The sequence below is a fragment of the Lontra canadensis genome, unplaced genomic scaffold (assembly GCF_010015895.1).
Source record: "Lontra canadensis isolate GAN:19392208 unplaced genomic scaffold, GSC_riverotter_1.0 scaffold60, whole genome shotgun sequence".
NCBI classification, from domain to species: Eukaryota; Metazoa; Chordata; class Mammalia; order Carnivora; family Mustelidae; genus Lontra; species Lontra canadensis.
Window position 1 is genome coordinate 9,699,409 of NW_022631054.1, and position 22,774 is coordinate 9,722,182.

General features: G+C 54.6%; 1 protein-coding gene across 3 annotated transcripts; it reads left to right on the forward strand.

Annotated features, from left to right (window-relative positions):
* Nucleotides 1-1,228: 1,228 nt before the first annotated feature.
* Nucleotides 1,229-20,308, forward strand: TIE1 (tyrosine kinase with immunoglobulin like and EGF like domains 1). 3 transcript variants are annotated; one of them, XM_032877511.1, is made up of 23 exons: nucleotides 1,229-1,377; nucleotides 3,524-3,835; nucleotides 3,937-4,047; nucleotides 5,418-5,573; nucleotides 5,719-5,850; nucleotides 6,009-6,149; nucleotides 6,350-6,478; nucleotides 7,262-7,407; nucleotides 7,633-7,777; nucleotides 10,120-10,278; nucleotides 10,423-10,560; nucleotides 10,764-11,060; nucleotides 11,636-11,926; nucleotides 12,214-12,404; nucleotides 14,671-14,881; nucleotides 15,044-15,154; nucleotides 15,331-15,521; nucleotides 16,485-16,598; nucleotides 16,699-16,769; nucleotides 17,884-17,924; nucleotides 18,013-18,109; nucleotides 18,193-18,292; nucleotides 20,162-20,308. In XM_032877511.1, exons 1-23 carry the CDS (start codon nucleotides 1,320-1,322, stop codon nucleotides 20,231-20,233), a joined length of 3,414 nt encoding a protein of 1,137 aa, XP_032733402.1. In that variant the 5' UTR covers nucleotides 1,229-1,319; the 3' UTR covers nucleotides 20,234-20,308. The 3 variants fall into 3 exon arrangements, with proteins under 3 accessions (XP_032733402.1, XP_032733404.1, XP_032733403.1); XM_032877513.1 differs by lacking the exon at nucleotides 10,764-11,060; XM_032877512.1 differs by lacking the exon at nucleotides 5,719-5,850.
* Nucleotides 20,309-22,774: the final 2,466 nt, after the last annotated feature.

Sequence of the window (22,774 nt, forward strand, 5' to 3'; positions counted from 1 at the left end):
AAAAACAAACAAACAAACAAAAACCAGACTCAAATGCAGAGGACAAACTAGTGATTTGCCAGAGGGGATGGGTAAGATAGATAATGGGGATTAGGAGGTATAAACCTCCAGCTATAAAATTAAAAAGTCACAGAGATGAGATGAAAAGCACAGCATAAGGACTATAGTCAAGGATATAATAAGAGTTGTTTGGTGGATAGTCTACACATCTTGTGGTGAGCACTGAATAATGTATAGAATTGTTGAATCGTTATGCTGTGCATCTGAAACTAACATAACACTGTGTGTTAATTATAACCCAATTAAAAAAAAAAGTTGGCCTGTTATGCAGTTAAGTTTCTTAGGTAAAAAGGAATCTCTGCTAATAGCTCTCTTCCTGGTACAGGCACCCTTTCCAATATAAATTTAGGCAGTTGAAAGGGAGGTAAAAAGCTTTTCCTGAATCTGCTGGGTTTTTTAATATTTTTAGCTCAAAATAATCTTCATGCCAAAGAGGCATATTGCAGGATGACTTGTTCTGAACCCTTTCACTCCTGTGTCTTCCAGAAGATACACATGCTATTGAACTTTTGTTTTTTCCTGTTAATCTGTCTCCTTTCAATTACTAGACCAGCCAAAGAACCTGGAAGGAAAAACCTGTCCACCCCTACATATGCAAGATAGAATCAAAGTTCTCTTTTTTTTTTTTTTTGCCCTGAGTGTGAGTTCTTGTGTTCCTTTGTCCACTTGTTACGTACGTGAACTGCTCTCTAGGACACCCGTTTAACTGTCCTTGGACACATACATAAGGAATTGTGTGTATGTGCTGGGGGGAGGGGAGTATGTGTGTATGTGCTGGGGGGAGGGGAGACCCCAGAACAATATCCTCCCCCCTCCCACCACCCCAAAGCCCCGTCTCTCCTCAATAGGCGGAAGCCACTGGCTTCCTCCCTTTCCTGCCTCCTGCCTCCTGCCTGTTGGCAAGGCAGAGGACCAAAGGGAGGAGAGGAGAGGGGAAAACCTGTCCCATAGTGCCTAGGTCTGCCCTTACAACTCTCCCCCACCTCAAGTGACCCCATTCCAGGGCCTTCCAGGCCACACCCATCCTTGGCTTTGTGGGGGCCTGACTGGGGTGGGGAGCTGTTCGGTGAGTAGAAGCAGGATAGGTCCACCCCACCCCTCCACGGCCACCCCTCCCACCCAAGCCACCTCATTTCCTCTTCCTTCCCAGCAGAGGACTAAACAACTACTGCACTAAACAGTACAGGCCCAGCATCTAGAACCAGACTAACTGACCGGAGGCCTAGCTTGTCCTGGCTGACCTGGTCAGCCTCCAGAGTATGGTCTGGCTGGGGCCTCCTTTGCTGCTCCCCATCATCTTTCTGGCTTCTCATGTCGGTAAGTCTCCCCCAAGCCACTCCCATCCCCAGCCCCGAAAGCCCTGATTTTCCCCCTACAAAGCCTTAGGATCATTGCCATCACTCTTATAGACACCCCAATCAGCTAGAAAGTGGGATCAAGGCCTCCAAAACCCAGGCAGGCCCTAGACACCACTGCAGCCTGGCACTGGGAGTAGAACAGTCCTTGACTGTGTTGGATTTTAGGATCAGTAAAGCACAGTGTGGCCTATGGGAGCCTACGGAGTTTTCAGAGGGCGCTCGTGTAATCAGCGTGCTGGATTCATTTAATTATTCATTTGACAAATGAATAATTAAATGAATTATTTAATTCATTTAATTTACAACAATATTCTAGGAGCTGTTGCTATGGGTCACAGGTTGAAAATAGATAGCCTCCAGATCTATGTAATAGATTCTATGATGCTGATCTCCTATGGCTGTTATGGGGTTTAAAGGAGGTAATTTACGCAGAGCGCCCAGTGCCCAGTTGTTGTGTTATTGGTAGCTGATTCCTTCAGTGATGGCCAAGAGAATTAGAACACAAAGGCTAGCTCTGAGTGGTAGCTGGGGACACAGGACATGGGGTGAAGGATAAAAGGGAGACACAAGTAGCTCCAGAAGAACACGGAGGAGGAAGGAGTCAGCTACTCTGCTTGGGGGTAGTAGATGACAAAGGCTCCCAGAAAGACTTTGCTAGGAACGGTGGCCTTCATTCTGGGCAGTTAGATCAGTCGATGCAAGTCTCAGAGGTGAGGAAGGGCATGGGAGAGAAGGTTCCTGGAGTGAACTCAACAGGAGAGGCAGAGTATGAGCAAAGAAGGGCTCAAGAGCATGCTCTGTATCCCGAGGGCAATGGGGAGCCATGGGAGGTTGTAGACCAGAGAATCACAAGGTCTTAAAAGGCCACTCTGGAGGATGAGCTGGGAAAGGAGGGTGTAGCTGTTGGGATGGTCCAGGTGAGTAAAGGTGGGGTTTAAACAGGGGTGGGCTTAGAGATGGGGGTGCAGTCAAGAGGCTTTGAGGATGTGGAATCCGCAGAATTTTGTGATTGATGGCAGCAGCCAGCAACACCCTTAGAGGTATAGAGTTTAGAGTCAGACAACCTGGCTCTGCCAGTTACTGATTATATGCCTTTGGGCAAGTAACCTCTCTGAGATTTCATCCACCAGCTATAAAACTAGAGTAATAACACCCACCACCCAGGATTGTTGGGGCGATAAAATTAAAGTGCTTGCCATATAATTGACCCCCAATAAACATTAATTATCATGAAAGTAGGAACATGAGAGGACTCCAAAGTTTGTGTCTCAGGTGGTTAGAACCATCTGTTGAGTCAGGGAGCACCAGAGAGGAGCAGGGTTGGGGAAAGCTGATAGAAGTGCAGACCCAAGCTGAGAGGCTGACTCAGAGATGATGATAAAGCCCAGGGAGTAGATGAGCTTGCTCCAGGAAGCCTGTAGAATAATTATTTTCGCCCTCCTCTGTAAATGGAGAGACAGCGACTTCACTGGGGGGTGTGACCATCTACTGGAAAGCAGGTGCTCAGGCATATGGTGGGCGGTCAGCGAATGCCAACTTCAATGTACTCGTGGTAGGCTTTTGAAGAGTATTAATTGATGAGCTAAGTGGCATTAAAGCTAGCTAATTACTTGCCAGTTAAGGGGCAGGGACAGAAAAGGACGGGCTTCCCTCCTTTTCTGCCCCACAACCACCTGGTTGCAAAAGCCCGCCTCCCCCCCCCCCCCCGCCCCGAAATCACAGGACGGCAAGCCCGTCTAGATTTCTCCAGCGGCAGGGAAGGCTTTCTCCAAGACTCTCCTGGAGAGCGGCTCCCCTTTGCAGAGCAGTGTGAGACAGGTGGCGACTCAAGGGGACCGGCAGGGTATTAAACTGTGAGGAAACGGAGACAGGGAGCATACATCATTCTTTCTGAGGCTATAAAGGGAAGCCATCTGGCGGGAGAAGGGGGGCACCAGGGGGCCAGAGACAGGGCTTTGTTTTTGTTTTTAGGACGAAGAGACTTGGGGGGAAAGGGCCAGTGCAGTGCGGCGGGAAAGAGACAGGAAGGGAGGGGAGGGAAACGCCTGAGATCGCGGGGCTGGCTGGGGACCTCGTCGGAAGGAGGACTGGCGTCCCGGCTCCAGGCGCCGCGGTGGACCTGACGCTGCTGGCCGACCTGCGGCTCACCGAGCCCCAGCGCTTCTTCCTGACCTGCGTGTCCGGGGAGGCCGGGCCTGGCGCGGGCGCCGACGCCTGGGGACCCCCGCTGCTGCTGGAGAAGGACGACCGCATCGTGCGCACGCCGCGGCCCGGGCAGCCCCCGCATCTGCTGCGCAACGGCTCGCACAGCGTCACGCTGCGCGGCTTCTCGCAGCCCTCGGACCTCGTGGGCGTCTTCTCGTGCGTGGGCGGCATGGGGCGCACGCGCGTCCTGTATGTGCACAACAGCCCCGGAGGTGAGTCCGGCCCGCGGGGCGGGAAGCGGACCGGAGCCGCTGTCGCTGCTGCCGTGCACCTCTGACCCCCCTCTCCATCCCCCACCCACCCGCCCCCGCAGCGCACCTGCTCCCGGACAAGGTCACACACACGGTGAACAAAGGCGACACGGCCGTGCTTGTGGCACGTGTGCGCAAGGAGAAGCAGACAGATGTCATCTGGAAGAGCAACGGTGAGAGGGGCCTCCGTGCGAGGGGTCTCCGGACGGGTTGGGCAGGTCAACGGTCCTCCGCTTCAACAAACACCTCCCTGCCCTTGGCCTCCCCCAGCTTTGGCTGCCCACACGGCCTTCACTCTGATACACCTGTTGCCTCCCCGCTGCACCTGCCTCTGTGTCAGGTCCACAGGAAGCAGTTGTACCCATGTCTTCTCTGGCCCTGTGCGGTCCTCCTACTATACCCAGAGGACCAGCAGCCTTGCGGTAGGCCGCCTTCTTCCCTGTTACTCTCAAATCAGCGCTGTGCTGAACCCTCACCTTTAGCACTCCCCTGGGAGTTAGCAGGTGCTGTCACATAGCCCCTCTGGCAAGGAGCAGCAGTCGCCATGGGGAAGAAGAGAACGGGTAACTCAGCCCAGGCCTGCCCCCACCCTGGCCCTATCAGACCCTCTGGCTACTCCATGGGAGGGAGCTCTTATTCTGTGTGGCCCCAGAGATTCCTGCCTCAGCCCTCAGACCCACAGCCCTTTGGTTGTCCTGTGTTCTTGAGGGAAGGAGGACCCTTCCCCCGGCCCAAGGGGTTTGTCTCCTGAGCACCAGGCCCCCTGAACTGATGAGAGGTGTGAAGGGTCACATAGACCTGTACTCCCTACAATCCAGTCCTGGGCAAAGAGGCAAAAGGAGGTGGGACACGGATAGGGACCCTAGTATTTGGGACTGCAAGTCCTGGAGGAAGAAGCTTCTGGGAGAAGTCCCCAAGAAGATAACCCCTGAACTGTGCCCAGGAGGAGGAATGGGAATTAGCCACACAAAGGAGGAGGAAAGGACATTCCAGGAGGAGGATTGGCTGAGAGCACATGCAGGAAGTGCTGAAATACCGTGGTGTTTCTAGAAGAGAAACCAGCATTTCCAGAACTCAGGAATGTTAGGAATCGGGCAGGGTGTGGAGAGGTCTGGGGCCAGAGGGCGAAGCAGGGATATGCCAAGGAGTGGGTAACTGAAGGAGTCCAAGAAGGGGAACTGTGGAGGCTTCTGTTGGGGAAAATCCTGCTGGCTGATGAGTGGGGGATGGAGGGAGGGAGGGGAAACAGAGGCAGAGGAGACTGCCTGGAAGACTGTGGGATGGTGGTGATGGTGGTTATGAGCGGGACAGAAAAAACTGACTGCTTTAGGAGATGCGAAGGAGCTAGACTGAGCAGGACATGGTGACTTCCTGAGTGTTGGTTGGGCGTGGAACAGAGGATGCATCCCAGCTTTCTGCCTTGGGGACAGACCCTGGCTGGTGACTTGCCCCCATTCTGGTCACTGTATGGGGCGCACACTGATAAGACCTGGGCACCAGCTCTCACCTGGTGCTGAGGACCCTGACCCACTTCTGCCCCCAGGATCCTACTTCTACACCCTGGACTGGCATGAGGCCCAGGATGGACGGTTCCTGATGCAGCTCCCAAACGTGCAGCCACCAGCGAGTGGCATCTACAGTGCCACCTACCTGGAAACCAGCCCCCTAGGCAGTGCCTTCTTCCGGCTCATCGTGAGGGGTTAGGAGCAGAGGGCAGAGCTGGGGGGGTGGGATGGGAGGCTGGGAGCCCTGTGGGCACTTCCTGTGGGCCCCCAGGGCTGCCCGAGTCCTCAGCAGCAGTCCTAAGTTGGTGAGGGTCAGTTGCTGAAAGCATGTTCCTTCAGGCTGTAGAGCAGGGCGCTGGGGACCAGACTGCACCAAGGAGTGCCCGGGTTGCCTGCACGGAGGTGTCTGCCACGATCAGGATGGCGAGTGTGTGTGCCCCCCTGGATTCACTGGCACCCGCTGTGAGCAGGGTAAGGACGGGAAGCTAGGACCTAGGCAGGAGAGGCTGCCTGGCTGGGGAAGACTCTTGAACCAAGAGGATGGAGCTTGGTGGGTGGTGAGAATGCCAAGTGGGGCCCGGACCCTGAGGCCCAGCAGTGGGCCCTATACCCACCCACCCTATTTCTAGCCTGTAGAGAGGGCCGTTTTGGGCAGAGCTGCCAGGAGCAGTGCCCCAGCACATCGGGCTGCCGAGGTCTCACATTCTGCCTCCCAGACCCCTATGGCTGTTCTTGTGGATCTGGCTGGAGAGGAAGCCAGTGCCAGGAAGGTATGGACTGACCTGCCCTCCGCAGTCCCTGACCCAGACAGCCAGCCACAGGCTGGACCTGGACCCTCCACTTGGGCCCTGCTGTCCACACCAGAACCTCCACAGCCCCCTGCTCACCCAGCCTCGCATTACCCAGGCCCCAGCTCTGCCCTCACTGCCGCTGACCTGTGTCCCTCTAACCACAACCCCTCTATCCGCAGCCTGTGCCCCTGGCCACTTTGGGGCAGATTGCCGCCTCCAGTGCCAGTGTCGGAATGGTGGTACATGTGACCGCTTCAGCGGCTGTGTCTGTCCCTCTGGCTGGCATGGAATGCACTGTGAGAAGTCAGGTACAAGGGTGTTTGAGATCGCTTAAAACAAGTCAGGCTTCACCAGACACATCTCCCTGACTCCAAGCTCTACGCCCAGGGAGCTCAGGGTTCAGGAGGCCTTCTCACCTCCCAGCTCACATCACCCATGCAGGGCTGAGCAGTAGCCCAGAATGGATGGGAGCCCAGAGGAGGCCCCTGGCCAATCTGAGTGGTTCAGGGAGGGCTTCGCGGAAGAGACGAGATCTGAGATGGGGTATGAAGGATGAGCGCGAGATGGCTGGGAAAGAGCACTGGCAAAGGCCCAGGGGTTGAGGGACTCAGGGTCGGGTACCATGAGAGTGGAGTAGGAAGGCTGGGGGAATGATCAGAAGAGTCAACCCTCAGGAACTTTGAACAGCAGGCCAGCAGGTGTGCCGGGGGCAAGAGGGAATTGTTGAAGAGGCAGAAGGCAGTCAGATTGGTGTTTGAGAGAGGACCCACGCAGCTGGGTGGAGAGCGGAGGTGGGAGACCCTGGAGGGTCTGTAACAGAGCCTAGAAATGAGTGAGGCCTGAACCAGTGTTGGGGCTATAAGGCTGGGGAGGGGCATGTATTGGCCGAGACAGGACATCGGGTTGGGAGCACAGGAGCTAGACTCTGTGGCCGATCAGCCGTGGGTGTCTGGGACTCTGCAGCTTCCAGGGTTGAGCGACTGAGCCATTGGTGGCCCCTCCACTGAGATGCATGATACAGGACAAGGGGCAACATGGTGGTCAGTGTCTGCGCCGTGGGGTTTCAGGATGTATCCTCTCTCTCTCCCTAGACCGGATCCCCCAGATCCTGGATGTGGCCTCAGAAGTGGAGTTCAACTTAGAGACTACACCCCGGATCAACTGTGCAGCCGCGGGGAACCCGTTCCCAGTGCGGGGCAGCATGGAGCTCCGGAAGCCCGACGGCACGGTCCTCCTGGTCAGCAGCCCCCCACCCACCCTGACCCCACTGGCCTCACAGGTGGTCCCTCAGACGCCTGCCCCTCAGGGTTTTCCATAGGCTCTACCCACTGGCCTGACTATGGCTCATATGGGATCATCTCATGGTTGAGAAACCACCAGGGGTCCTCTGTCCCCTTATTAGTCCACATATTGGCCACATGTTTGTTCTTTATGGTCTGTCCCTTTTCCCTGTCTCTCTCAGTCCACCAAGGCCATTGTGGAGCCAGACAGGACCACAGCTGAGTTCGAGGTGCCCCGCCTGGCACTTAGCGACAGTGGGCTCTGGGAGTGCCGCGTGTCCACATCTGGTGGCCAAGACAGCCGACGTTTCAGGGTCAATGTCAAAGGTCAGTGATGTCCTGGGGCTATGGAGGATGGACAGTGGGCAGAGTGGTGCTCAGTGGGCTGATGCTGCTCAGACTGGGCATAGTAGCAGGAAGGGCAAGGGCACCTGAACTCCCAGCCCAGCACCTAGCAAAGAAGAGGGTTTGTCATCCACCAAAGGTCTGGGCTGGCCCATGTCAGGGCAGAAGCATAGCTCGGTCCTATCTGGAAAGGACATCCCATGCTTTAGAAACAGCATACCCTCTGGCCCTGCCCAGCCTCCTATCTGGCCATGCTGGCCCACTCTACCTGCTCACAACCCCTGCAAACTGCATGCCTTTAATTCTGCCTCTGGGATGCTGCCGCCGGCTCTGGTCACGCCTCAGGGCCCCCAGGGCCAGGACAGGGGAGCATGTGGGGCACCTCAGCTCAGAGGGTAGCCTGCCACCCAGAAGAGCTCAGTGGTGAGTAGGGAGGGTGAGTAAGGAGGTAAGTAGGGAGGGAGCTGCCAGTGCCCAGGATGGCCCAGAGCCGGGTACGATCTTGTCCCTTCACCTTTGCCAGCCCCGTAAGCCTTGACTCCTCTTGCCCTCTGCTCCTGACAGCCGGCCTCCCCCACAGAAACCCAGACGTCTCCCCTCTTCCTCTTTCTCTTCCTTCCCTACTTGCTCTTCACCCCTCCCACCAACTTGCAGCTGCCCCACCAGCAGGACCTATCAGTGCGGCCCGGGCTCTGCATCTAGCCTGTCTCTTCTCCCCAGGCTTCCCATTCCAGGCTATTTGGGTTCAAATCCTCACCACCAATTAAGCAAGCTGCTTAGCCCCTCCCAGCTTATTTCTCTCCCTAGACAGCGAGGATATCGGCACTCACCAGAGAGGGTTGCTGTGAAGCAAGTCAGATGATGCATTTAATGCGCTGAAGTTATGTTATTTGATGTCATGAGTCATTTAATGCAATGAGCTTAGATGATGTATATGAGGACTGAGTCCGGTGCCTGATGCAGGGTGTGTGTTCCGTATACATTGACATTTACTGTTCCTATTATTTTTTTAAAGATTTAATGTATTTATTCGAGAGAGAGGAAACGAGCGAGCAGGGGGAGGGGCAGAGGGAGATGGAGAAGCAGATTCCGAGCTGAGTGCAGAACCCAATGCAGAGCTCGATCCCAGGACCTGGAGATCATGACCTAAGCTGAAACCTAGAGTCAGACTCTCAACGGACTGAGCCCCCCAGGCATCCCTATTGTTACTGTTATCAAAATGTCCTCTCCCAAGGTTTTGGCTGTTCTCTGGCAACTCCAGGACCTGATCTGCAGCCTAGACCCCTCCCCAGAGCTCCAGACCCATTTGGTGGGACCTCCAGCACTGGGGGGCTGGTTCTGAAGTCCGAGTGGAAGTGTGGGCCCACTTTATATCTGGCCACTCCCTGCACAGCTAAGCCCCACTGTAAGCATGGGGCACAGGGGCTCCAGGGCTCCATACCCACCTTTGCTCTCCCCTCCTCATGACCTGCTGACCCCACCATTCCTCCCCACCTCCCACCCCCAGCTCCCAACTCTTCCTTCTCTGCCCGGGCCTCCTTCCCTCCCTTGTTTCCAGCCACCAGTTCATGCATCCATCATTCTTAGAACAATCGGTCTGATAAATGTTTGGGAGAGGCAAAGGAACCAGTCATAGTGCGGACGTGATAATCTGGGCAGAAAAGCTCAGGCCAGAACAGGGTCAATGAACATGGAGTGAGGAAGCCAGGCAGGAACCAAAAGCCATTTGGGGTAGAACTGGCTGATTCTAGGTGGCCTGGCCAAACACGTCTTCCAAATCCTGGTTGTACCTCCTGCTGACAGCCTGGCCATAGGCCAGGTACACATCTCCAAGCCTCAGCACCCGGGCGGGCAGAGCGCTGTATGAAGGGGAGAAGTAGCCATTATAAAGCCCATAGTTCATCACTGGCTGGCTTTCTTTTTTTTTTCTCCAACAAAGAGAGTGACAAATGGTGGGGGGAGAACAGAGAGTAGGCTAACACCACACTCTCGCCCTGCCTGGGGTCTCAGCCCCCTCTGTGTGCTCCACACTGCCTCCCCCAAATCCAGCTAGGCTCATCCGACCTCACTTAGCAGCTTTAGGGATTCTCTCGTGTCCTCGCTGCCGGATCCTTGTGCCCCAGGCTGCCCAGGCGGCAGAACGCTGTCCTGACTGGATGCTGGCCCTTCTGCCCATCGGTTGAACTTGGGCTCTCCCCAGCCCAGAGGGGCCCCAGATCCAAACCAAGACCTAGATATCTTTGCTGGCCAGAGTAGAGTCCTCTTATTTTTCGGAAGACTGGGCAGGCTATCTGGACCCTGCCTGACTTGGAGTCTCCTGGCAGTGCCCCCAGTGCCCCTGACTGCTCCTCGGCTCCTGGCCAAGCAGAGCCGCCAGCTCGTGGTCTCCCCACTGGTCTCCTTCTCCGGGGACGGACCCATCACCTCTGTCCGCCTGCACTACCGGCCCCAGGATAGCACCATGGCCTGGTCTGCCATTGTGGGTGAGCGGGGGCTCAGGGCAGGGGGAGGCACTGCTGGGGGCAGGAGGGGGTCTGGAGCAGGACAGGGATATTGGGTCAGAATGAAAGGAGGGAGGTGGCAGCTTCTGGAAGAGGTGGGGGCTGAATGATGTGTGCTGCCCCCAGTGGACCCCAGTGAGAATGTGACTTTAATGAACCTGAGGCCGAAGACAGGATACAGTGTCCGCGTACAACTGAGCCGGCCAGGGGAAGGAGGGGAGGGGGCCTGGGGGCCTCCCACCCTCATGACCACAGACTGTCCTGGTGAGAGGCGAGAGTCACCCCTTCGTGTCCCCCCATGGGTTACCGTCCTATCCACTCAGGGGTTGTCCTGTCTTGTCCCCACGCCAGGGTCCCCCGGCCTTTCCCACTGGAGGTTGTCCCACCCTGTCCCCCGGGGGAAATCACTGTCTTGTACAGCCCCAAGGACCAACTGAACAGTTCTGACTCCCATCCTCCGGCCCCAGAGCCCTCGTTGCAGCCGTGGCTGGAGGGCTGGCACGTGGAGGGTCCTGACCGGTTGCGAGTGAGCTGGTCCTTACCCTCGGTGCCTGGGCCACTGGTGGGCGATGGTTTCCTGCTGCGCCTGTGGGATGGGACACGGGGACAGGAGCGGCGGGAGAATGTCTCGTCCCCCCAGGCCCGCACCGCTCTCCTGACTGGACTCACGCCTGGCACCCCCTACCAGCTGGATGTACGGCTCTACCACTGTACCCTCCTGGGCCCTGCCTCGCCCCCCGCGCGTGTGCTCCTGCCCCCCAGCGGTATGCTGTACCCAGAAAGGTTGTTATGGGTTCCAGATGAGGGAGGACATGGAACACAGGAGGTTACTGGAGAGTGCATGGGCACAGAGAGAACACAGGATGCGTCGAAAATGTGGGCATAAGGGGGAAGTAGGACGTCAGACAGACATGACCGAAGGAAGGACGTGAGACGGCTGATATTGGTGGCCAGGGAGAGGTGGGCCCCCAGAGCATACGGGATGAGGGAAAGACGGGGAAGCCAGGGTTCATGTGGAGATCAAGGGTCCTAGGGAGGATGTGGTGTACCAGGAAGACATGGGATTTGGGCGAACATAGGATATGGGGCACGGGAAGACCTAGCATGCTGGGAGGATCTGGGATGCCAGGAAGACCTGGCCCATAAGGAGAACAAAGGAAAGCAGAAGTTTTGGGGTGAAGGGAGCGAAACTGAGCCCAGAAGGGAACGGGGAAGGTTGGCGGGTTGGCTCGCCTTTGGGGGGTCCACAGAGCAGGGAACACAGCTAGAGTGGATCTCACCCCAGAGCCACATACCCTGCTCCCATCTGAGCACTGCCTTCCCACCCCCATCTCCTCAGGGCCCCCAGCCCCACGACACCTCCGTGCCCAAGCCCTCTCAGACTCTGAGATCCAGCTGACATGGCAGCGCCCAGAGGCTTCAGCTGGGCCTATATCCAAGTACATCGTGGAGGTGCAGGTGGCTGGGGGCTCAGGAGACCCGCTGTGGATGGATGTGGACAGGCCTGAGGAGACAAGCACCATTGTCCGTGGCCTTAATGCTAGTACGCGTTACCTCTTCCGTGTGCGGGCCAGTATCCAGGGTCCCGGAGACTGGAGCAGTGTGGCAGAGGAGTCCACCCTGGGCAATGGTGAGAGAGTACGGCCACGGGGGCTCCCGGCCCAGGGTAGGTCTCCATGCCCTCTCCTGGCACTGGATCTCCAGCTTTGGAGCCAGGACATCCGAGGTCCCTCCCAACAAGTCACACCCGTCCTGATCCTGGCCCCCCTGACCCTTCCCTGCATCTGTTGTCCTAGTGCTGGTAAAACCCCGTCACCCCAGTGAACCACCGGCCTTAGGCCTGACACCCCTGGTCCCTCCTGGTACTAGGCTCTCTGATCTCTCCCTCCCGGCCGTCTGCCCCCCTCTTGTGTACAGGGCTGCAGAGTGAGGGTCCAGTCCAAGAGGTCCAGGCAGCCGAAGAGGGTCTGGACCGGCAGCTGATACTGGCCGTAGTTGGCTCCGTGTCAGCCACCTGCCTCACCATCCTGGCGGCCCTCCTGACGCTCGTGTGCATCCGCAGAAGCTGCCTGCACCGCCGACGCACCTTCACCTACCAGTCGGGCTCGGTCAGTACCTGTGCCCGCTCTGCACGCATGCGTGCACCCCGCGTCTCCTGAGTCTGCCCGCTCATGCGCAGTACTTCCCCCACCCCCGGAGTGTGTGCGCATACGCATGCTTAGGTGTTTAGGTCGCGGGTGTAGGACTTCACTCAACCGTGCTCATGGATGCAAGATATAATTTTGTTTTTCTAGAACTGAATTCAGTTCATAAGTCAGTTTATGTTAGTGGCGAAATATTTAATATTCCCTGTTCAAACTAACTCCGTGTGTCCATATTTCACCATGGTTAATTAAGGGTTCTCTCACTTCCTACTGGAGGTGCTGGAAGCCTAGGTAGCATGGGGACAACACGGGAGGCGGGGCTTGGGGGGCAGGCAGTGGGACACCTGAGCTTCATGGTGGCCTCTGCCCTAGCATACCCTCCCGGCCGTGGGAGCCAGCACACATCTGTGGCTGATGCCCTCAGCTCTCTGTGGCCTCCTGGCCACAGGCTACTCCTACTATAGGTTCCTCCTCCGGCCTCATCTCTGCAAAGGCCAGGGCCTCCTCTGAGAGACTTAAGAGCCCTGAGGTGCTCCCTGTGCCCTGTGGAGGGCAGCGTGTTCTGTGGCCCTTATACCCTTTGTCGCAAGCCCTGTTATGGCTGCTTCTGCCACTCCAGAGCTGTGCTGACCCATGGTTCCCCTGTCCCTATATGGGGGTTGGGGGAGGGCCTCCGCTCTCCTTGGCCTCGCTGTATACCTGGCTGTAAAACCTGTAGGAGCTCTCTGTAGTCAGTAGTCTGTGCCCCTACCGCCAGTGGGGAGGGGGGCCAGCTCCGCTCCCAGCACCCAGCAACCCCTCCTTTTGTCCCCACCTCCCATCTCTCTCCCACCCGCCCTCTTCCCATGAGATCCTCCCCAGTGCTGTCCCAGGTGATCCAGACCCTTTCCCCCCGCCCTCCTCCCTCCGCACCTGGGCTCTTGATATTTACAGCCACGCTTTGGCATTTCAAAGAAACAAAAACAACAACAAACAAAACAAAAACCCCTCTTCTCTCTCAAGGGCTGATCCTTATGATAGAAAGCCTAGTGTCCAATGCCATTGTCTAGGCCATGCCTCCCTTCAGAGAGTCAGTTGGCTTCTTTGTTCCAGGCTGCTCCCTCTGAGGTCAGTGTGCACAGAAAGCCGCCAGGGCTGAGGTGGGGGCAGGGTAATGGAGACAGATGTTGAGGGAAGGAGATGGGAAAATCGCCTTGAACACGGACATAATCCTAATACGTGTCCAGACATCCCCTGCCTCGTGTGCCTGCATGAAGGTGTGCGCATGCGCCACGCAGGAGCGCACGTACGCGTCTGCTGGTGGGAACCCCCGTGTGTGCCCGCATGTGTCCCTGTGCATGTGCCCCTCCCTGAGCACATGGCTGTGCATGCACCTGAGATACGGTGCCCTCCGCTGTCCATGTTTCCTGTGAATCCATGTGCCCCGTGTCCTTAGGCCCTCACTGAGGGAGCCCCACCCCCAGGTCTGTGTTAACCCTCTTCCAGGTCTCTTGTCGGTGGCGCCCTGGGTCCTGTCCAGCTGTTCCCCTTTCCTGCCATCCTCCTGGCCCAGGTGGCCCAACTCCTATGTGGTTAGGGGAAGTGGATGTTCCTCTTTGCGGTGGTCTTTCTATCTTCGGCTCCTGGGTGGTTTTAGAGCCATAGACAGTCGTCATTTCTGCTTCCCCTACTGTAGAGAAAACCCCTCCACTGACTCGCACCAGCTTGGGGGTTCACATGTGATAGGTGCTCCATAAATGTGTCCTACGCCGCCGCGGCCCAAGGCTGGAATCCTCTCCAGAGTATCGTTGATGACCAAGAAGCCTGGTCGTGAGATCGGCACAGTAATGGGAGGCTTGCCACTTGCCATCACAGCTCATTTCAGTTCTTTCCTGTTTGAAATGTTGGAGATACCCTCTTTCCATTGACTCCTGTCCTGACTTCGTGGCTTCTAGCGGCCTTACCCACTCCTTGTTCTTCCAGAGCCCCCTATACCAGATCCTCGGTTGTGGCCTCACATCTCTCTTCTTGGACTTTTGTCCAGCCACTGGCCTGCAGATAGCTTCATCTCCTGTGATTCTGTCTTAGTGTGTGTTCTCTGTCTGCATATCTGTTCCTGGCTGACCGCCACAGTGCCCTCTGCGGGGGTCTCTATCCGTTTGTCTAACTATCCTTCAATGCCTGTCTGTACCTCTTGCTGGCCCCACATCTGTGGCGCCAACTGTCTTCCCACTTGTCTCATCCTATGAAGGGCGAAGAAACCATCCTGCAGTTCAGCTCAGGCACCTTGACGCTAACCCGGCGGCCCAAACCACAGCCTGAACCCTTGAGTTACCCAGTGCTGGAGTGGGAAGACATCACCTTTGAGGACCTCATCGGGGAGGGGAACTTCGGTCAGGTCATCCGGGCCATGATCAAGAAGGACGGGCTCAAGATGAACGCGGCCATCAAGATGTTAAAAGGTCCCCCCGGAGTGACCCCTGACCCCAGGCCCACCCCTACCTTTGTCCCATGGATTCCAGGCCCTACCTGGCTCCCCTCCAGCAACTGTCCCCAGCCCTCAGTAGCCATGCTTCTTCTCCAGAACTATTTCTGACTAAAGTGATACTGGATTCTTTACACAGAGTATGCCTCTGAAAATGACCATCGTGACTTTGCGGGAGAACTGGAAGTTCTGTGCAAATTGGGACATCACCCCAATATCATCAACCTCTTGGGGGCTTGTGAGAACCGAGGTTAGCCCCCAGGTCCTCACCTGTCTCTTCTTCCCAAGCCCCATCGACAGCCATCCCCCCCCCCACCCCAATACACACAGTGGCAGCCTGCCCCCTTCTCCTACCATTGGAGGCCTGTTGTTGGCCAGCTGCCAGCTTGGGAACCCCCACCCCGTCCCTGGCTCTTTCCCTCCCAGGTTACCTGTATATCGCTATCGAATATGCCCCCTACGGGAACCTGCTAGACTTTCTGCGGAAGAGCCGGGTCCTGGAGACAGACCCAGCCTTCGCCAGAGAGCACGGCACAGCCTCCACACTCAGCTCCCGGCAGCTGCTACGTTTTGCCAGTGACGCCGCCAACGGCATGCAGTACCTGAGCGAGAAACAGGTGTGCGAGGGTGTGGGGAGGAAGGCGTGCCACCACTGAGACCCTCTGCAGCAGGCGGGGCAGGGAAGACAGGGGAAGACAAGACCCCGGAGCTGCTGGCCTGGGTGAATTCAGGAGAGTGCAAACCGAGAAGCAGGGCTGGGGGAGGCATTGCATTGGAAGCAGCTGAGGGACATCTTGTTGGAGATGCTGAGCTGGCAGTTAGAGATGTCAGCCTAGAACTTGGGAGAAGGGCCTAGGCCAGAGACAACAATCTGGGAGCCATCACCCCACAAAGTGGTGGAGAGTCTCGTGGCAAGGAAGTGGACCCTGTGAGGGGCCCTGAGGGAGAGACCCACCAGGACAGGATGGAGGGCAAGGCAGGGAGTGGAGGCCTGAGCCCAAGTCTGAGGACACCTCGCTTGAATGGAAGGAAGCAGAGGACAGTGGCAGGAGGAAAACACAAGACTGAGGAGAGACATTTTAAAGTTGGTGAAGTTTTAGGTGTCCTTGAAGCAGACAAGTAAAAACCTGTGCAGAGGGAGGGGCTAGTGAAGAGAGGTTTCCGGGGAAGGTGGAAGGTCTTGTGGGGGGGACTCGGGACTCCAGGGAAAGGTCACTTCAAGCAAGAGAAGGGCCTTCCCCATTTGCATCAAAGAGAGGAGAGAAAAGGAGGATGGGAGGATGGGAGGATGGAAGAAGTGAAGAGGCAGTGTGGTCACCAGGGACAAGCCCATCCTTGTCCCAGAAAGAGACACACAGCCTGAGCTTGGCCCTGGTTGGACCCCAGGAAGGAAGGGACAGCCAGCAGCATGACTCTTCTGAGGTAGGATAAGACCTGGTTGGCTGGGAAGGAGGATAAGGGGCTGTTACAGGGAGGGAGGGGGCCCACAAAGACCAACTGTGAGGTCAGATCCCTCATGGGCCCAGGAGTCTTGGGGTTGCCCATCCACAGTCTTCCCTGACCTCTGACCACACCTGCAGTTCATCCACAGGGACCTCGCAGCCCGAAACGTGCTGGTGGGAGAGAACCTGGCCTCCAAGATCGCCGACTTTGGCCTTTCTCGGGGGGAGGAGGTTTATGTGAAGAAGACCATGGTACGTCTCAATCTCTGCACTCAGGTTCCATGCCTGGCCTCCAGGACCCCTGACACAGGCCCTCCTCCTCACCCAGCCCCTCAAACCCACTCTCCCCTAGGGGCGTCTCCCCGTGCGCTGGATGGCCATCGAGTCTCTGAACTACAGCGTCTATACCACTAAGAGTGATGTGTGAGTGTGGGGCTCAGAAGGGGCAGGAGGGATTGGTCCCCCAAAGACGCATACAGACATAAACCTAAACACGTCTTAGATACGTCTCGAGTAGTATAAGCACAATTTGGGCATTACCAGGGTCTTTTCCACATATGACACAGATAGGAGACAAGCGCATCTTGGGTATATCTTGGCGATGCCCAGCATCTTAGTGGGAAGGTGGGGGGCTAGCTGGAAGGAGGTGTTGTCTTGGAAGATGTTTCAGTGGTAGGATTGTGTTAGGAGACTTTAGAGCTGGGTTCATCTAACACTGGAGAGGTTCGGGAACATGGGAGGACAATGCCTGGGTGGAAGGAGAGACCACTCAAGGAAAGTTCTCACCTTCGTTCTGAAGGGCAGAGTCATCCCCACCAGGAACCTATCCAGAGCATGACCGCCAAGACCCCCTCACACCCAGATGACCATATTGGCCTCCCTTCTGCTCCTCTTTCCAGGGAACCTGGCCTGCCAGGCCATCCAGCTCTGGCTCTGCCCATTGGTCCCTGGCCCTTTGGCCTGGCCTGCCTTGTTCACTGTCCACCACAGGGACGCCTCTCTGACCACTACCCAGCTACTTCCTGCTTCTGCCCCCAAACCCCCTAGATGCCCACCCCCACTAGAACTCCCATCCTGGTCTCACCCACCTAGAGGTTGCTACAGTATAAGAGGTAGTTAAGAGCAATGGTCTGGAGTCAGATTGTCAGGTCTTGAGTCCGGTTCCAGCACTTACGAGCCATGTGACCTTGGGCAAGCTAGCTAATCTGTCAGTACCTCAGTGTTTCCATCTGTAGAATGGGCATAATGGTAGCACCTACATCATAAGGCTGGTGTGAGGGTTAAATGCATGAACGTATATGTTAGCTGATTCATGTATGGCCCAGAGTGTGTGATTAGAATGTTAGCTGTGCGGACGTTGAGTCTGGGAGCAGCTCTGAAGGAATTTCAGTGGAGCAGAGACAAGAGCTGGCCAAGGTGGACACCTGCAGAGTGGCCCCCACGCAGGGGCTGCCAGGGGCGCACCGTGGGGCAGGCAGCCACTAAACAGCTGGCCCCTGGGCCTAGACGGGAACTAAGCACATCCTTCTCATTCCAGTTGGTCCTTTGGGGTCCTCCTCTGGGAGATCGTGAGCCTTGGTGAGTTCCAGACCCCCAGACCCCAACCCTCTCCTGACCCCCTCCACCTTCCCATTCCCTGGTCTAAGAGAGCTGTCACCTCCTGCAGGGGGCACGCCTTACTGCGGCATGACCTGTGCTGAGCTCTATGAGAAGCTACCTCAGGGCTACCGCATGGAACAGCCTCGAAACTGTGACGATGAAGTGTGAGTGTCCTCAGCCTGGAGCCCTGGGACCCCCTCAGCCCGGTTGGCCCCGACCCCTCCTTTCAGCCATTCCCCATCTGCAGGTACGAGCTGATGCGTCAGTGCTGGCGGGACCGTCCATACGAGCGACCCCCCTTTGCTCAGATTGCGCTGCAGCTGGGCCGGATGCTGGAAGCCAGGAAGGTGAGGAGACGGGGCTGATGGGGACAGGGCTCAGCACGCTCCAGGGATACCCTCTTATAGAAGCCAGAGAGAAGCAGCCTCCATGTCCTTGTCCCCACCACTAGCTGCCAGGACAGCTGGGCCTCAGGCTGCCGCCCCCCTTTCCAGCTCTCCAGGGGTTGGACACTAGACCCTCCTAACTCTTCCGAGGCCCCAGCTGCAAATCTCTCCCCCGGGTCCCAGGTCCCATACTGCTTACCTGTCTTCCTCTGCTGGGGCCATCAGCCCACTCTCATCTGGGCCACCTCTCTTCACCAGACAGCCAGAGTGACAATGCATGAATGGTCCCCTAACCAAATGGATGGATGGGTGAATGAATGAAAGAGTAAGTGAATGAATGAATAGAATTAGTGGATGGATGATATAATAAACATATGAATAAACACATAATTAAATAACTGAACTTAATAATCATGTGAATAAATGAATTATCAGGTAAATATAAAGGAAGAAATATATCAAAATGAGCAAGAGCAAAAAGAGTCCTTCATATGAATTAATGACTAAGGAGCTGTAGGAATTAATAAACTGTCTTAAGAATGAAGGAATGATCAGGGGCGCCTGGCTGGCCCAGTCGGTAGAGCATGCAACTCTTGATCTCAGGGTGATGAGTTCGAGCCCCATGTTGGGTATAGAGATTACTTAAAAATAAAATCTTTAAACAAATGAACGAGAATGAATGAATGATCAACTAACCATGTAAATGGATAAATGATCAAAAATAGCTTAATGAATAGATGAATAAATGAATGAATGCATGAACAAACAATTCATCTGACAGGTGCATTAAAAAAAAACTAAGACGAATGGATAAAGATGTGATATATACGGCTAACCCTTGAACAATGGATGAGTTAAGGGCAACTAATCCCCTAGGTAGTCAAAAACCTGCATATAACTTTTGACTCTCCGCAGACTTAATTACTAAGAGCCTACTGTTGACTGGAAGCCGTACCACTAATATAAGCAGTCAACTAACACATATTTTGCGTATGTACTATATACTGTGTTCCTACACCAAAATAAGCTAGAGAAAAGAAAATGTTAGTAGGAAGGTCATAAGGAGGAGAAAATACATTTACACCACTATACGGCATTTATTGAAAAAAAATCTGGAGTAAGTGGACCCATACAGTTCAAGTCCATGTTGTTCAGGGTCAGTTGTGTGTACAATGGAATATTATTCAGCCATCAAAGAGAATGAAATATTGCCATTCACAGCAACATGGATGGATCCGGGGGGTACTATGCCAAGAAATACATCACAGAAAGACAAATACCACATGATCTCAATTATATGTGGAGTCTAAAAAAACAAAACAAAACAAATGAACAAACAAAAAAAGAAACTCATAAATCCAGAGAACAAACTAGTGGTTGCCAAGCCCCCACACTTGGGCAAAATCGGTGAAGGTTAAGAGGTACAAAAGGTATAAACTTCCAGTTATGCAATAAATAAATCCCAGGGATGAAAACAGCATAAGGAATATAGTCACTAATACCATATTAACTTTGTGTGGTGACAGATGGTGACTGTCAGATGGCTATGTTGTACACCTGAAACTATTATAATATATGTCAACTACACTTCAATGAAAAATTTTTTAAAAGAAGAAAAAACCCTTCTGTCTAACAATATGTCAGTGGGCTCTCACCTGAAGCCCCAGTTTTGGTCTTTTTTCACTGCAGAGGGCCCTCCTTGGCCATGGGGCCATCTTGAGTCTAAATCAGTTGTCTTTTCAAGTAGGGCTGCCATATTGGAAGCCAGGGAGCTCCAGGCCAGAGGCGCCCCCCCACCCGGCCCGCACTAAAGCCTCTTCTGTCCCCCAGGCCTATGTGAACATGTCGCTGTTTGAGAACTTCACTTACGCGGGCATCGACGCCACAGCTGAGGAGGCCTGAGCGGCTGTCAGGCCAGAACCAGGCTCTGCGGGCCAGAGCAAACTCCACTCTCCAACCTGTGCCTTCTGATCCTTGTGGCCTGAGCTGCCTCGAGGAATTTTTTTTTTTTAACTTAAGAAAAGAGGGGATCCAGGCCACCTGGGTGGCTCTGTTGGTTGAGCATCCAACTCTTGGTTTCGGCTCAGGTCGTGATCTCAGGGTCATGGGATCGAACCCCACATTGGGCTCCATGCTCTGCATGGAGTCTGCTTCTCTCTCTTCCTCTGCTCCTCCACCCTCCTCTCTCTTTCTCTCTCTCTCTCTCACTCAAATAAATAAAATCTTAAAAGAAAAAAAAAAAGGGGGGGGGATCCGGGGGTGTGGGCTTAGCGGACTCAGGTCCTCACCCTTTGCCATCGCTCCCACGCCTTCTGCAGCTACTCCTAGAGTGATTCTTCCCATTTCTCCTTCTAGTTCAGCTGCTCCAGGTTTGTACCCTCTTCTGCGACTCCCCACACTCAAGCCCTCTTCAGCTCCTCCACCCAAGCCAGCACCCACACCACTAACATTCCCACTACTCCCCACTTTTGGCTTTTTCATCCAAAAAAAATAAATGTTATGAGAAGCTCTATCCAATGTATTCCTTTCACTGCTGGCCAATCCCAAGGAAAAGTTGAACCAAAGAGAGACTGGATTTTCCAAGAAAAGAAACAGTGTCCCCAGTGACCCAGTTGTAAGCTCAAGCCCTCTGTTGGGGTTGGCTCTCCATGCCGGGGATGTTCGGGAAGATCCATTTTACACAGACACCACCACCTACCTCCCTGTCCTATGAGAGGTCCAGTTTCCCGTGGTCTCCTCCCTGCTCTCCAGCCCTGGTCACCAGCAGCTCTCCCTACATCTCTGTGTAACTGCCAGTCCAGGGGTCTGCTCTGTCCAAACAGTCCATGCCAGGATCAGCAATAGCCTAACCTCACTCAGACTGACGCCTCAGCACCAGACAGATTCTGGCCTGTCTTGAGCTCCCGCTTCTCCTTATGTCTCTAGGTAGCCTGGCTTGGGAGCCACCTTACTGGCTGGCCTGTGGGCCCCCAAGGAGGAAGGCAGAGGTCACTTCTGACTTCAGCCAGCTACGGCAGAATCCTTCACCTTCCCCAGGATCTATCTCAGTGTTCTGGGAGGTGCTCCTGTCCTGAACACTAGTCCCCTATCACTACCTCAGGCTGTGTGGCTGTCCTCAGGCTTCTCTCCCACCCGTCCTTATGAAACAAGGTTTGTCTTGCTTCACACATTTCTTCAGTGAATCAGATGGAATCAAAGAAGGTATAACACGGTATGGTTTTGTAATAACATGGATTCCGGAATCACAGGGATCTGTGTCCAAGTTCCTGCTATATCATTTACCATCTGTGTGACCTTGGTCAAGTCACTTAACCTGTCTGAGCTTCAGTTTTCTCCTCTGCAAAATGGGGTTCGTAATGGCTACTTCACTGTTGTTAGCACTAAATGAGATCACACGGGCAGGGCCTGTATGGGGCCTGGTTCCTAGTGGGTGCTGTGTAAGTATCAGCTGATAGTATCTACAAACGCAAGGAGTTTGGAAGGAATGGTGATTATCAGAATCTGTATTCCAAAGAGACTTGAATGGTTGGAGTGTGGGGCTGAATTTAAGGAGAAATGAACTGGAGTAATGGTGAGGTTATGTAGGACAGGGGAGATAGGATTTGCTAGAATGAAATTTCGGATCAACTACAGGGATATTTGGACGTCCGAGATGTGGAGACTAAAAATTTGTCTTTGGTGGAGGCCAGGTGCCTGGGTGGCTCAGTCAGTTAGGCATCCAGCTCTTGGTTTCAGCTCAAGTCATGATCTCAGGAGTCATGAGATCAAGCCCCAGGTTGGGGTCCACACTCAGCACAGAGTCTGCTTGTCCCTCTCCCTCTGCTCCTCTCCTTGCTCTCTCTCTCTCAAATAAATAAAATATTCAAAAAACAAAACATAAGGGGCGCCTGGGTGGCTCAGTGGGTTAAAGCCTCTGCCTTCAGCTCAGGTCATGATGCCAGCATCCTGGGATCGAGTCCCACATCGGGCTCTCTGCTCAGCAGGGAGCCTGCTTCCCCCTCTCTCTCTCTGCCTACTTGTGATCTCTGTCTGTCAAATAAATAAAATCTTTAAGAAAAAAAAAAAAGAAAACATAAAATATACCATTTGTAAAAAACACACACACACACACACACACACTTTGGAATACATTTAACGAAGAGTGCAAAACTCATACCCTGAAGACTATAAGACATCACTGGAAGAAATTAAAGCAGGACTAAATAAATGGACAAGCCTCTCATGTTCATGATTTGGAAAACTTCCCATTATTATGATGACGATACTACCCAAACTGATCCACAGACACAACGAAATCCTTATCAGAATCTCAACTGGCTTCTTAGTAGAAACTGACAAGTCAGTTCTAAAATCCATGTAAGGGCGCCCGGGTGGCTCAGTCAGTTAAGTGACTCCCTTCAGCTCTGGTCATGATCCCAGGGTCCTGGGATGGAGTCCTGCATT

Excerpts from the sequence above, each read along its gene's own strand:
- TIE1 (XM_032877511.1), top strand. The coding sequence starts at position 1,320 with ATGGTCTGGCTGGGGCCTCCTTTGCTGCTCCCCATCATCTTTCTGGCT. Across the intron at positions 11,061-11,635 it reads TGTGCTCCTGCCCCCCAGCG|GGCCCCCAGCCCCACGACAC; the intron begins GTATGCTGTACC and ends CCATCTCCTCAG. Across the intron at positions 16,770-17,883 it reads TATACCACTAAGAGTGATGT|TTGGTCCTTTGGGGTCCTCC; the intron begins GTGAGTGTGGGG and ends TTCTCATTCCAG.